Genomic DNA, 15108 nt, shown 5'->3' with positions numbered 1-15108 from the left:
TAGAGAAGGGACTAGCTAAATATCTGTGTGTATTTTCATAAAAATCAAATTAATTCCAGTGACAAACATTAGGAATTATTTTTCTGCAAACTATCCTTAAATTGCCCATCGAGAATATTGTATATTAATCTTATATTAGTTTTGTATATTGAATTATTTTTATTTCTTTCACATTTAACTTGCTGGAATTAGGATATTGAAGAACAGGAGTATTTTTTTATTTTCCCACTTTCAAAGCTTACCATTCATCATACTGGGGTCTAATAACTATCTGAGATTAAAAATATTCCAATGTTGTTACAGACTACAAAATCCATATGAATGCCCTTTTAATGGAAGTAGGAGGCAAGACTGTGCATGTAAAAATGACTACCTAGCTGCTGGATATACTGTTTTCAGCAAAATAAGAATTGATCTTACTTCTTTGCAAATTAAAAGTAAGTGCTGACTCTATTTTTAAAACAAAATCCTCCATTTCCTAATGAAAGTCTAGCAATATGCTGATATATATGATAATCAGGGTTTAGAGAAGGACCTGGCACTGCAAAACAATTACTTAATTTAAAAAGTATTATTAGCTATCTGCTTTCTCTGCAATGACATATCAGGGGTACCCTTAATCAAAATGTAATGGTTGTGGCAGTGATAAGATACTGCCCTTTCAAATCAAAACCCTCTACCTTAAAAAAACCAACTATAAAAGGGCAAGAAAATTAACTTCTTTGACATATACGTGTAAGTATTTTTTTCAGGGTTTAAATTAATAATGAACATTAATTATAAATTATAATTGATCAATCATTTTCCCATACAGTATTCATTTAATATGTCAGCAATCCTGTATTAGGGCAATTATTATATCACACTGTAAGCAGTGATGAGAAATTTATATATATATGGAAGTTCAGTGACTTGTCCGTTTCCTAGTTAGTAATTGTTGGGGGGATTATAAAGTCCTAGTTACGGACCTCAAGTAATGAATCATACTGCCTTAATTTATAATACTGCCTAGAAATTAATTTACGATACAATCAAGTCAAAACATATTTATGGAATCTAAATACACCGAGCATGATGCAGCCTGCTGTCTTGAAAGTGACATGCCTGCATAAAGAGGCAAAGAGTTTATTTCAAAAGCTGAGACAGATCTCAGTCCTCATTGGATCAACTGTGTATAGCCCAGTGCATAAACTAGAGAAAGAAATGAAAAGAGAATATTTATTGAAGCAGTATTTGCATTAATATGTAGTATCTAAATTATAGTTAATATGATGATGAACTTGATGACTACCATTTACCAAACCTTCAACATTTACTACAGTGGATGTTTAGTTCATTTTTCACTAATGTAACAAAATTCTTTCCTGTATTATAAAGGAGAGAGGTTTATTTTGGATCATAGTTTTATAGGCTGAAAATTCAAATGGCATAACACAGGCTCTGGCAAAGTCCTCATCCTTGGCTGCCTCACATCATGGTGGCCATGTGTGGGTATCTCTGTGTCTGTGAGATCTCTCTCCATCTCCTTATGCAGCACCACAGTTCAATCATAGGGGCTCCACCCCACTGACCTAATATAATCTCATCATTTCCTAAAAAACTCACAACAAAACACCATAACAGAATTAAGTTTCCATTCCCTTGATATAATTAACAAAAAAATTTGGGGATTGAATTTCTGCATGAGTTAGTAAGAACAGATCCTATTCAAATTATAGTAGTGATTTCAGTGAAACTCTGGAGTCATATTGTTTGGGTGGAAATTCTTTGTTTCAATTTATTAATTGTATGACCTTGAACATACCTTTTAAAGTCTAAATTCCCTCAACTGTGAAATAAGAAATTGCCCCCCAATTTTTCCTCTCCTTTTTTCCTGCTTTTTTGTCTTTCTTTTTCTTTCTTTCTTTCTTTCTTTCTTTCTTTCTTTCTTTCTTTCTTTCTTTCTTTCTTTCTTTCTCTTATCTTTCTTTCTTACTTTTGGTGAAGATTAAGAGATGATATACATAGTCAATGTCTTGCATGTAATAAATGCACTAAAAATATTGGTTATTATTTTATTATGTATCAGGTAATTAGTACTGCTAAGTATATATTTATATATTTAGCTGTTTTTCATAAATTTATCAAACAAAGTTGCCATATTTTCAGTCATTGGGCTGGGTCCTGAGTGTACAAGATCAATTACATACATTTTTAGCTCTTCTTTTTTCCTTCCTCAATGAATGTGGCAAAATTCAAGTATTGATTAAATGAAACCTTTCACCAATTTTGTACCTATGCCATGGAACAGAATTTGTCAGATACTATATTATCCCCATCAATACAATACATCATCAGTTCTTCCTCTCTGCTTTAATTTGCATGTTACACAGAGAAAATGCTCTTGTTTCTTCCATTAAAATTAAGAACAAATCCTTGTTACTCTCTTCTTCTCTAGCCACTGTCCAATTTCTGTGTGTTTCCTTACAGTAAATTCCTTAAAAGTGTCATTCCTCTCTCTTCCATTTTTCTTCCTCCATACCCTCCTGAACTCATTCAGATCAGTTTTTTATTCATACCACTTTTAGGAAATAGCTCAATTAAGATTATCAATGGCCTCCATTCCTCTAAATTCAATGGTAGATTCTTGGTTTTCATCTTCCATGATTTTTAACTGCTGCACCTGCCTTCCAGGACACCACACTATAATGACTTTGTGCCTTTCTTGGTCACTTTTTGTCTTGTCTTTCTCACTGTGTCTTAACTTGGACAATTACTTTTAATCTTCCATAACATTTAATGTTGGAACATTTAAGACTCATTCATTGCCTCGGAGATCCCACTCCCTCTATAGATTTCAAGTACCATCTATTAAATGATAGTCCCAAGTGTATATTTCCAACTTGGACTGTTACCCTGAACATCCACCTGTGTGCTCAGTATATCCATGTGAATGTGTCATAGGTATGTCAAACATAACTGAGCTTCTACTACTTCCTGCTAAACCTCTACCTTCAATTCAATTTTAACCATTGCCCAAAGTGGCAACTATAAACTTCTCCTTCTGCTGTAGCTAAAAACTAGCAATATCTTTAATGTTTCTCTTTCTTCTACAACCATATGAAATCCATCATCAAATTATATCAGGTGAACCTTTTACATGCATACCACAATGGACTGAATTGCACATTCCCAAAATTAAAAAGTTGAAACCCTAACCCTCAATGCAATGATATTTAGAGATGGAACTATTCCACAAAATTGGGTTTAAATGAAAACATGAAGAAGGGTCCCTCATAATAGGAGGAGCACACTTTAAGTAAAGGAGGAGCCATCAGAGCTTTCTATCATGGAAAAATACAGCAATAGGGTCTTCATTTGCAAGTCAAAAAACAGAAAACAAAAACACCTTCACAAGATCTCAATCATGCTGGGACCCTGATCTTGGATTCTTGGATTTCCAGCCCTCAGAAGTGTGAAAAGTAAGTTTCTGTTAGTTGTGTTATCCAGTCTATGGAATTTTGTTATGGCAGCCTGAACTGTCTAAGAGGTGCCAAATCTCCTTTCTTACTAACTCATTTGCTACCATATTGGTCCAAGTCCATATCACTTCTGATATTGATTTTCTTCTCAACAGATAAGCCAGAACAATCCTATAAAACTTCAGTTGTGTTATGACTTGTGCTTCTCTCATTTGATTTCTTAACAAACATAAACTCTGCTTGAAACTATCCAGACATTTCTCACCTAACTTAGGGTGAATAGAGAATTCTTTCACTGATCAACAAAACTCAACATGATCTCCCCACCTCCATTACCACTCTGCTTCTCACCCTTCCCCACCTCCTTGTGTACTGGACTCCAGACACAGTGGCTCTTTGCTTGAACACTAGGCAGGCCCTTGTGTTAAGGCCTTTTCACTTACTGTTCAATTTGCCTGGAAGATTCATCCCACAGTTATGTATAACTGCTGAAATTCACCTTCTCAATAAGGCCATGAAGGATCACTAGGGCACTATTAATCTTCCTCTCTCCCCAGTGCTCTTCCATGCTGTATATGTATATTTTTAATCATAGCAATTATCACTCCTAACATAATATAGAAATTTACTCTATTACTAGTCTCTCTTTGGTAGGACTCTGCTTCCATCAGCTTCTGCTTCATCCACTATTATGTTCACAGTATTTGTAACAGTGCCCAATATAAAATAAGTTACAAATAAATATTTGTTTCACCAAGAAGCTTCTAAGGACAGCTATCTTGAACCATAAATTGAGTGGAGGTTGAGGGATGATAGCATATTAGGAAGTCTCCATGGAACAGACCATGAAGAACAGTGTGTACTAAATGACAGTGACCTCCCATTATCTGTGGTTTCAGTTACCTGTGGTCAACCACGTTCAGAAATTATTAAATGGGAACATTCCAGAAATAAATAATTCTTAAGTCTTAAATTTCATGCCATTCTGAGTAATTTAATGAAATCGCATGCTGTCCTGCTCCATCCTACAAGGAACATGAGTTATCCCTTTGTCCAGCATATTCATACTGGATATGCTACCTGCCTGTCAATCACTTGGCAGTGTTTTGTTTTATCAGATCAGCTTCGGTGGTATTACAGTGCCTGAGTTCAAGAAATCCTTATTTTATTTTAGCACAGTATATTCTTACATTTTTAATTTTATTATTATTATTATTACTGATACTATCTTACTGTGGTTAATTTGTAAATTAGAATTTATCATAGGTGTGTGTGTGTGTGTGTGTGAAACAATACTGTATAAATAGGGTTCATTTCCATTTCAGTTTTAGGCATCTGAGAAATTTCTTGGAATATTCCCTATGGATAATGGTGGGCTACTGTATGTAATTGAATTTTATCTGTGACATCATAGAAGCCATTGGACTAAAAGTATCAGGAGGAGGAGGGGAAACTCATATTCTATACTTGCTTGGAGGGAGAACAACTTGTATCCATGAAAATAATTAAGAATCTCATGTGATGAGGTACACAGTTAAGGACATGGGTCACAATATAGTGAAATATTAAAGAAGTTGATTCAATAGGATTTTCTCACAGAAGGGACGTGGGAATAAGTGACATGGACTGTTCAGAAAGATTTCTAAAATAACAGGTGGATAGTTGTATAATTTAGTGAGATGGGAATAATGCAAGGGAATAAATGTGGAGAAATAGATAACACATTTATCTCATACATGTTAAATTAGAGAGAGATGTTGAGCCACCCAAGTAGTTGTTCTATAGGAGTTTGGTAGATGTCCTGAAATTGATCAGAGTCAAGTGGACTGTATACATACTTAGCTCTGCCCCAGTCTAACTCATAATAGCCATAAGTAGTGATGTATAAATGTTTAATGACCAGATATGCTGGAAAAAGTTGGATTGTGTCTGTTTTCATGGTATCTATACTTGCACACAGCCAATTATAAGCTACTAACATGACCTTATTATATGTGGAGTTGGGAAGAGATGCCCACAATTGGCTCTCACTGGTACTGGCTTGCTTCACACACCAAGAAGTGCTCTTAGTTTTGGAAACCCTTCTTGCAGATAAGATAGCTCTTTGCAGCAAGGCTATCTCTGAGAATTGCCTCCAGGGGACTGGTGTCATCATGGGATATGCAATGATCTTGCAGTTTTCTCTAAAAGTGAAATAATTTGTGACAACTCTGTGGAGCTGATAGCCATTGTCTGGATAATTCTGTTGGAATATTATTTAAGTGAGTCAGGCATGATTAAATGATTGAAGCAGCTGACTTTTAGGATTCCTTTCAACATGTTTTTGATCTCATGATTCTATTTTTGTTCCTTTGATAATTGTAGAATCCCCAGCTATTGCTAATCAGAAAATTCTGCTAATAGTGTCAGCAAAATTAAGATGAAAAGAATACTATAATGCAGTAATGTAAGATATCAAAGAAAACAGCAAGTATTTTAGTTTGGTGGTTCGAAATTTCCCAAATGAATTGATACATATGCAATGCATAAGCACTTCAGCATAACTTATCTCTCTTTAATTAATCTTTTTTTTTCTTTAGTGATTTTGGTCCTGATCTCACTTTTTCTTATTTTAGTATTTGCTCTGATATAAAATATAATAAAGCAATTATTTGGTTTAAATCTTCTGTTTTAATTACAGATGTACCTGCCAATTTTAGGGTAAGTTATGAGATGAACATTTTTGTATTAAAGAACATGTATTCATTGAGAAACTCTTCTACACTATGTACTATAATTGTGGCTTTTTGGTTAAATTTTTGAATTCATTATGTAAATACACTGAAGACAATTGTATGCAAATTCTGTGTACATTTGACAATAAAGATTGCAATGTTATCTTAATACTAAAGAGTTTTACTATTTTCTAGCTACGGACCTTCTTTTTTCCAAGACAATATTTGGTAAAGCAGTTCCATTTGCCACAGCTGGAGATTGCTATAGTGCTGCCAGATGCCCACAGGTATTTAATATGTATTTAATTTTTTTCCTTCATTATGAAAAAAATTGAAAATGTTTCTCCTGTTTCATTTTCTTTACCATAATATTGCAAGAAACATAAGTAAATCAATAAGCACAAGTTTCTATATGCACTTTATTTCAAAGATTATAGATAAACCTTAGATGAAGAGCATTTGCAAATATTGGGTTTGTTTGAGAGATATAATAACAAGAATTTTAAATTGTTCATATACTATTTCTCCTTCATGATACTTCATAATTTGGGTATTAATTAAAAGGTAAAGGAATAGAACATAAACATGTGACTTTCATATACCACTACTAGCATCAGTATTAGTTTTTTGGGTCTGTGGCACTCTGTTATTGTTTGGATGAAGGTCTCTCAAAAGTTCATATTTAAAGGATAGGTCCCCAGATGGCAGTAGTAGGAGGTGCTATGGACTCAAGAGGCAGGGCCTCATGGGAGGTACTTAGGTCATTGGGAGCATAAACTTGAGGGGGATTGTGGAGCTCCGTTGGTTCATTCTCTCTCTGCTTCCTGGCTTGTGATGAGTTCCCTTGCTCTGGCATACACACCCAACTTAATGTGCTGCTCTTGCCAGACTCAAACAAATGGGGCTGCACAATCTTGAATTTGAACTTCCAAAATCATGAGCCTAAATAAAGCTTTCCTCTTTAGAAAGTTAATTGCCTCATGTATTTTGTTGTAGTAACACAAGACTGACTATATACATTCCTGAAATGATGTTCTATTATGTGTGAAATGTAGAGATTACATTTTCATTCTTGCTTTCATCTTTTATTTCCATATTTTTCCCCAAACTTCTTTATTGCTTTCATAACTTTGATTGATCTGTTATCCCACAATCTTGCTGAAAAGAAAAAATGAAGATTTATTTTTTAATTAGAATAGGTTTTTAGTAGATTCCTTAGGATTTTCTAAATGCATGATGATGTCATCTGTGAGTAAAAATACTTTTACTAATTCCTTTTCAATCTGGCTATTTTTAATTTTTTTGTCTTGCCTCATTGCTTGGTCATCTCTGCCAGTACAGTGTTGGATAGAAGAGTATATTTCTTTATGTTCTGATTTTAGGTGAAAAGCTTTCAGTCCTTCCTCAGTAGATATATCAGCTATGAGTGTTTTGTAGATGCCCTTGATCAGGTTGAGGAAGTGCCCTTCTAATTTTAGCTTAAGTATTGCTATCAGAAGGGATGTTGAGTTTTGTTGAATGGTTCTTCTGCATCCATTGAAATGATTTTGGGTTCTTGTCTATTACTATGTTAATATAATAAATATATTATAATGATTTATTTTAGTATATTAAAGCAAACTTGAATTCCTGGAATAAATCCCACATGGTCATACTGTATAATTCTTATATTCTTCTACATTTGCTTGGCTAAAATTTTGTTCAGAATTTTTTGTCTATATTCATAAGATTTTATTCTGTCATTTTTCTATGGTGTCTGTCTGGTTTGGATATTAGAGAAATAATGGCTTCATAGAATGAACTGGGAAGTGTTCATTCTTTTACTTTTTGGGAAAACTTTATGAAGAATTCACTCTTTAAATGTTTGGTAGAATTCAGCAAAACCATCTGACCTTGTACATTTCTTTGTGAAATTTAGTTACTAATTTAATCACTTTATTATTATAGATCTATTCAGATTTTCTAGTTCTTCCTTAATTGGTTTTGGTAGTTTTCTTTATAGGGATGTCCATTTCATCTAAGTTATCTAACTGGTTCCAATACATTCCTGATGGAATGTATAAACCTCTGTATTTTTGTAAGATCAGTGGTCACATCCCCTCTGTCATATTTGTCTGTTTTGTAGTCAATCAATTTTCACTTTAATCTTCATCATTTCTTTTCTTCTGCTTGTTTTAGATTTAATTGTCTCTTCTTTTTCTAGTATTTTAAGGTAGAAGATTAGGTTCTTGATTTAAGACATTTTTCTTTTTAATATAGGCATTTATAGCTATAACTTCCCTTCAAGCACTTAATTTGTGCATCTCAGAAATTCTGTATGCTGTGATTTTATGTTCATGTATCTTAAAATATTTTCTATTGTCATTTGTTTGACAATAGAACATTTTCTTTGGATCACTGGTTATTTAAAAGTATGGTGCTTAATTGCAAAATGTTTGTGAATTTTCCAAATCTCCTCCTCCTCTTCCTTCTTCTTTTCTTTGTATAATTTCTACTTTCATTTCCACTGAAAAACATGGTCTATATTGTCTCTGTCCTTTTGAATTTATTGAGGCTTGTTTTACGGTGTAACATATGATTTATGCTAAAGAACGTTCAATGTGTGCTTGGAAAGAATGTGTGTTCTGATGTTGTTGGGTGAAGTGTTTTATAGACTACAGGCCCTGTTCGTTTATAATGTTATTCACCTCTTCTTTTTCCTTGTTGATCTTCTACTTGATTCTTCAGTCCACTGAAACTATGCAACTATAATTGCTGAATTATCTATTTCTAAGTTCAATCTTGTTTCATTTCTGTTGGGGTCTTGTTGCACATGCTTATGTATTTATTTATTTTTATTTATCATAACTTCCTAATATATAGGCTTTTTATCATTATAAAATGTTCTTCTTTACTGTAGTAACTTTTTTTGTTTTTAATTTTAAAGTCTAATTTTTCCAATACTAGTGTGGTCACTCCAGTGACATAGAAACATATAATTGTACTTCCAGTTATCCCCAATTTCAGTGGAGCGTTTATTCCAGGATGCCTCATGGAAACCAAAATCTGTGTATGCTCAAGTTCCTCATATAAAATGATATAATATTTGCATATAGTCTGTGCATATTCTTCCATATACTGCTAATAAGAATACTGAGTTTTGTTTATCTGAGAATGTCTTTATTTTGCCTTCATTTTTGAAAGATAGATTTGCTTGTTATAAAATCCTTGATTTGCATTGATGATGATGATGATGATGATGATCATCATCATCATTTGCACTTTGAATATGTCATTCCACTGCCCTCTGGTGAGCAGCGACTAGATAAATAGTAAATATCAACTATTTACCTTATTGGGGTTTCCATGTAAGTGGTCATTTTTCTACTGGTGCTTTAGGATTTTCTTTTTATTTTTGTCTTTCAGCATCTTTTCTGTGATATATTTGGTTTCAAACTTTAGTATCTATTCAGATTGCAGTCTATTAAACTTCCTGGATGTATAGATTAATACATTTCAAAGTTGAAATCTATTTTCTTTCACATGTAACTCTCTGCTCCTTTCTCTTTCTTCTCTCCTTTTGGTACTCTCATTATGCATATTTTGGTACACCTAATGGTATCTCTTTATTTCTCTGATGTTCTGTTTATTTTTCTTTATTCCATTTTTTCCTTCTGTTCTTAAGTTTGGATCATTGCTATTGATATCTTGCAAATTTTCCAATCCCTCTGCTAGCTACAATCTGTTGCTTGAGCCCCCTTGGTGAATTTAATTTACCTTGGTTATTGACTTTTCAACTCCAGAATTCTCCTTTAGCTATTTTTTTTGAGAGAGAGAGAGAGAATTTTTTAATATTTATTTTATAGTTTTTGGTGGACACAACATCTTTATTTTATTTTTATGTGGTGCTGAAGATTGAACCCAGCGCCCTGCGCATGCCAGGCGAGCACGCAACTGCTTGAGCCACATCCCCAGCCCCTTTAGCTATTTTTAATAAAACAGAATTTCTGGGACTGGGGTTGTGGCTCAGTAGTAGAGCGCTCACCTAGCATGTGCAAGGCCCTGGGTTTGATCCTCAGTAACACCTATAAATGAATAAATAAAATAAAGGTATTGTGACAACTACAACTAAAACTATTTTTTTCAGTTTTGCAATTTATTACTTACTTTTTTTGTATTTATTTATTTATTAAATTTTTATTGTTGGTTGTTCAAAACATTACATAGTTCTTGATATATCATATTTCACACTTTGATTCAAGTGGGTTATGAACTCCCATTTTTACCCCGTATACAGATTGCAGAATCACATCAGTTATACATCCATTGATTTACATATTGCCATACTAATGTCTGTTGTATTCTGCTGCCTTTCCTATCCTCTACTATCCCCCCTCCCCTCCCCTCCCCTCTTCTCTCTCTACCCCCTCCACTGTTATTCATTTCTCCCCCTTGTATTGTTTTTCCCTTTCCCCTCACTTCCTCTTGTATGTAATTTTGTATAACCCTGAGGGTCTCCTTCCATTTCCATGCAATTTCCCTTCTTTCTCCATTTCCCTCCCACCTCTCATCCCTGTTTAATGTTAATCTTCTTCTCATGCTCTTCGTCCCTACTCTGTTCTTAGTTACTCTCCTTATATCAAAGAAGACATTTGGCATTTGTATTTTAGGGATTGGCTAGCTTCACTTAGCATAATCTGCTCTAATGCCATCCATTTCCCTGCAAATTCTATGATTTTGTCATTTTTTAATGCAGAGTAATACTCCATTGTGTATAAATGCCACATTATTTTTTATCCATTCATCTATTGAAGGGCATCTAGGTTGGTTCCACAGTCTTGCTATTGTGAATTGTGCTGCTATGAACATCGATGTAGCAGTGTCCCTGAAGCATGCTCTTTTTAGGTCTTTAGGGAATAGACCGAGAAGGGGAATAGCTGGGTCAAATGGTGGTTCCATTCCCAGCTTTCCAAGAAATCTCCATACTGCTTTCCAAATTGGCTGCACCAATTTGCAGTCCCACCAGCAATGTACAAGTGTACCTTTTACCCCACATCCTCGCCAGCACTTGTTGTTGTTTGACTTCATAATGGCTGCCAATCTTACTGGAGTGAGATGGTATCTTAGGGTGGTTTTGATTTGCATTTCTCTGACTGCTAGAGATAGTCAGCATTTTTTCATGTACTTGTTGATTGATTGTATGTCCTCCTCTGAGAAGTGTCTGTTCAGGTCCTTGGCCCATTTGTTGATTGGGTTGTTTGTTCTCTTATTGTCTAATTTTTTGAGTTCTTTGTATACTCTGGATATTAGGGCTCTATCTGAAGTGTGAGGAGTAAAGATTTGTTCCCAGGATGTAGGCTCCCTATTTACCTCTCTTATTGTTTCTTTTGCTGAGAAAAAACTTTTTAGTTTGAGTAAGTCCCATTTGTTGATTCTAGTTATTAACTCTTGTGCTATGGGTGTCCTACTGAGGAATTTGGAGCCTGACCCCACAGTATGTAGATCATAGCAAACTTTTTCTTGTATCAGACGCCGTGTCTCTGATTTGATATCAAGATCCTTGATCCATTTTGAGTTAACTTTTGTGCATGGCGAGAGAAAGGGATTCAGTTTCATTTTGTTGCATATGGATTTCCAATTTCCCCAGCACCATTTGTTGAAGATGCTATCCTTCCTCCATTGCATGCTTTTAGCCCCTTTATCAAATATAAGATAGTTGTAGTTTTGTGAATTGGTTTCTGTGTCCTCTATTCTGTACCATTGGTTCACCCGCCTGTTTTGGTACCAGTACCATGCTGTTTTTGTTACTATTGCTCTGTAGTATAGTTTGAAGTCTGGTATCGCTATACCGCCTGATTCACACTTCCTGCTTAGCATTGTTTTTGCTATTCTGGGTCTTTTATTTTTCCATATGAATTTCATGATTGCTTTCTCTATTTCTACAAGAAATGCCGTTGGGATTTTGATTGGCATTGCATTAAACCTATAGAGAACTTTTGGTAATATCGCCATTTTGATGATGTTAGTTCTGCCTATCCATGAACAGGGTATATTTTTCCATCTTCTAAGATCTTCTTCTATTTCTCTCTTTAGGGTTCTGTAGTTTTCATTGTATAAGTCTTTCACCTCTTTTGTTAGGTTGATTCCCAAGTATTTTATTTTTTTGAGGATATTGTGAATGGAGTGGTTGTCCTCATTTCCATTTCAGAGGATTTGTCGCTGATATACAGGAATGCCTTTGATTTATGTGTGTTGATTTTATATCCTGCCACTTTGCTGAATTCATTTATTAGCTCTAATAGTTTCTTTGTAGACGCTTTTGGGTCTGCTAGGTATAGAATCATGTGACCTGCAAATAGTGATAATTTAAGTTCTTCTTTTTCTATTTTTATGCCTTTAATTTCTTTCGTCTGTCTAATTGCTCTGGCCAGTGTTTCGAGAACTATGTTGAACAGAAGTGGTGAGAGAGGGCATCCCTGTCTTGTTCCAGATTTTAGAGGGAATGCCTTCAATTTTTCTCCATTCAGAATGATGCTAGCCTGAGGCTTAGCATAGATTGCTTTTACAATATTGAGGTATGTTCCTGTTATCCCTAGTTTTTCTAGAGTTTTGAACATAAAGGGATGCTGTACTTTGTTGAATGCTTTTTCTGCATCTATTGAGATGATCATATGGTTCTTATTTTTAAGTCTATTGATGTGGTGAATAACGTTTATTGATTTCTGTATATTGAACCAGCCTTGCATCCCAGGGATGAATCCTACTTGATCATGGTGCACAATTTTTTTGATATGTTTTTGTATCCGATTCGCCAGAATTTTATTGAGGATTTTTGCATCTAGGTTCATTAGTGATATTGGTCTGTAGTTTTCTTTCTTTGAAGTGTCTTTGTCTGGTTTAGGAATCAGGGTGATGTTGGCCTTGTAGAATGAATTTGGAAGTTCTCCCTCTTTTTGTATTTCCTGAAGTAGCTTGAAAAGTATTGGTATTAGTTCCTCTTTAAAGGTTTTGTAAAACTCTGCTGTATATCCATCTGGTCCTGGGCTTTTCTTAGTTGGTAGTCTTTTGATGGTTTCTTCTATTTCCTCAATTGATATTGGTCTGTTTAGGTTGTCTATATCCTCCTGACTCAATCTGGGCAGATCATATGACTCAAGAAATTTATTGATGCCTTCACTATCTTCTATTTTATTGGAGTATAAGGATTCAAAATAATTTTTGATTATCTTCTGTATTTCTGAAGTGTCTGTTGTGATATTGCCTTTTTCATCCCGTATGCTAGTAATTTGAGTTCTCTCTCTTCTTCTCTTCGTTAACATGGCTAAGGGTATGTCGATTTTATTTATTTTTTCAAAGAACCAACTTTTAGTTTTGTCAATTTTTTCAATTGTTTCTTTTGTTTCGATTTCATTAATTTCAGCTCTGATTTTAATTATTTCTTGCCTTCTACTTCTTTTGCTGTTATTTTGCTCTTCTTTTTCTAGGATTTTGAGATGAAGTATGAGATCATTTATTTGTTGGTTTTTTCTTTTTTTAAGGAATGAACTCCAAGCAATGAATTTTCCTCTTAGAACTGCTTTCAATGTGTCCCATAGATTCCAATATGTTGTGTCTGTGTTTTCATTTATCTCTAAGAATTTTTTAATTTCCTCCTTGATGTCTTCTATAACCCATTGATCATTCAGTAACCTATTGTTCATTCTCCAAGTGATGCACGATTTTTCCTTCCTTCTTTTATCGTTGATTTTCAGTTTCATTCAATTATGATCATATAAGATGCATGGTATTATCTCTAGTCCTTTATATTGTCTAAGAGTTGCCCTGTGACATAATATATGATCTATTTTTGAGAAGTATCCATGTGCTGCTGAGAAAAAAGTGTAACTGCTTGATGTTGGGTGGTATATTCTATATATGTCGATTAAGTTTAGGTTATTAATTGTGTTATTGAGTTCTATAGTTTCCTTATTCAACTTTTGTTTGGAAGATCTGTCCAGTGGTGAGAGAGGTGTATTGAAGTCTCCCATGATTATTGTATGGTGGTCTATTAGACTCTTGAACTTGAGAAGAGTTTGTTTGATGAACATAGCTGCACCATTGTTTGGGACATATATATTCATGGTTGTTATGTCTTGTTGGTGTATGTTTCCCTTGAGCAGTATGTAGTGTCCCTCTTTATCCCTTTTGATTAACTTTGGCTTGAAATCTATTTTATTTGATAAGAGTATGGACACTCCTGCTTGTTTCCGAAGTCCATATGAGTGATATGATTTTTCCCAACCTTTCACCTTCAGTCTATGAATGTCTTTTCCTATCAAATGCGTCTCCTGTAGGCAGCATATTGTTGGGTCTTGTTTTGTGATCCATTCTACTAGCCTGTGTCTCTTAATTGGTGAGTTTAAGCCATTAACATTTAGGTTTATTATTGAGATATGGGTTGTTCTTCCAGCCATATTTGTTTATTTCTGTTACTAAACATGGTTTGTTTTCCTCTTTGATTATTTTTCCCCCCTTTACTGTCCTACCTCCCACTGTTGTTTTTCATTGCTATTTTCCATTTCCTCTTCCTGTAATGTTTTGCAGAGGATGTTTTGAAGAGATGGTTTTCTAGCTGCAAATTCTTTTAACTTTTGTTTATTGTGGAAGGTTTTAATTTCATCTTCCATCCTGAAGCTTAATTTCGCTGGAAACACAATTCTTGGTTGGAACCCATTTTCTTTCAGTGTTTGAAATATGGTATTCCAGGATCTTCTAGCTTTCAGAGTCTGTGTTGAAAGATCAGCTGTTATGCTGATTGGTTTGCCCCTAAATGTAATCTGCTTCCTTTCTCTTGTAGCTTTTAAAATTCTCTCCTTATTCTGTATGTTGGGCATCTTCATTATAATGTGTCTAGGTGTGGATCTCTTATGATTTTGCACATTCGGCGTCCTGTAGGCTTCTAGGATTTGGGATTC

At 34.4% G+C, this 15108-nt stretch overlaps 1 protein-coding gene across 1 annotated transcript in view; it reads left to right on the top strand.

Annotated features, from left to right (window-relative positions):
• The window catches only part of Adamts20 (ADAM metallopeptidase with thrombospondin type 1 motif 20), a 165207-nt gene that overhangs the window by 137313 nt on the left and 12786 nt on the right, over nt 1–15108 (top strand). The window contains exons 36-37 of the mRNA XM_046436199.2: nt 304–437; nt 6371–6462. Of these exons, the coding sequence (XP_046292155.1) occupies nt 304–437; nt 6371–6462 (226 nt within the window). The remainder of the gene's footprint in view (nt 1–303; nt 438–6370; nt 6463–15108) is intronic.

Source organism: Marmota monax, unplaced genomic scaffold (assembly GCF_021218885.2).
Source record: "Marmota monax isolate L192 unplaced genomic scaffold, Marmota_monax_Labrador192_F-V1.1 WCK01_AAM20220418_F8-fsc00012, whole genome shotgun sequence".
Taxonomy (NCBI): domain Eukaryota; kingdom Metazoa; phylum Chordata; class Mammalia; order Rodentia; family Sciuridae; genus Marmota; species Marmota monax.
The sequence above is the reverse complement of the archived record's forward strand: the minus strand, read 5'-3'. Positions and strand labels throughout refer to the sequence as shown.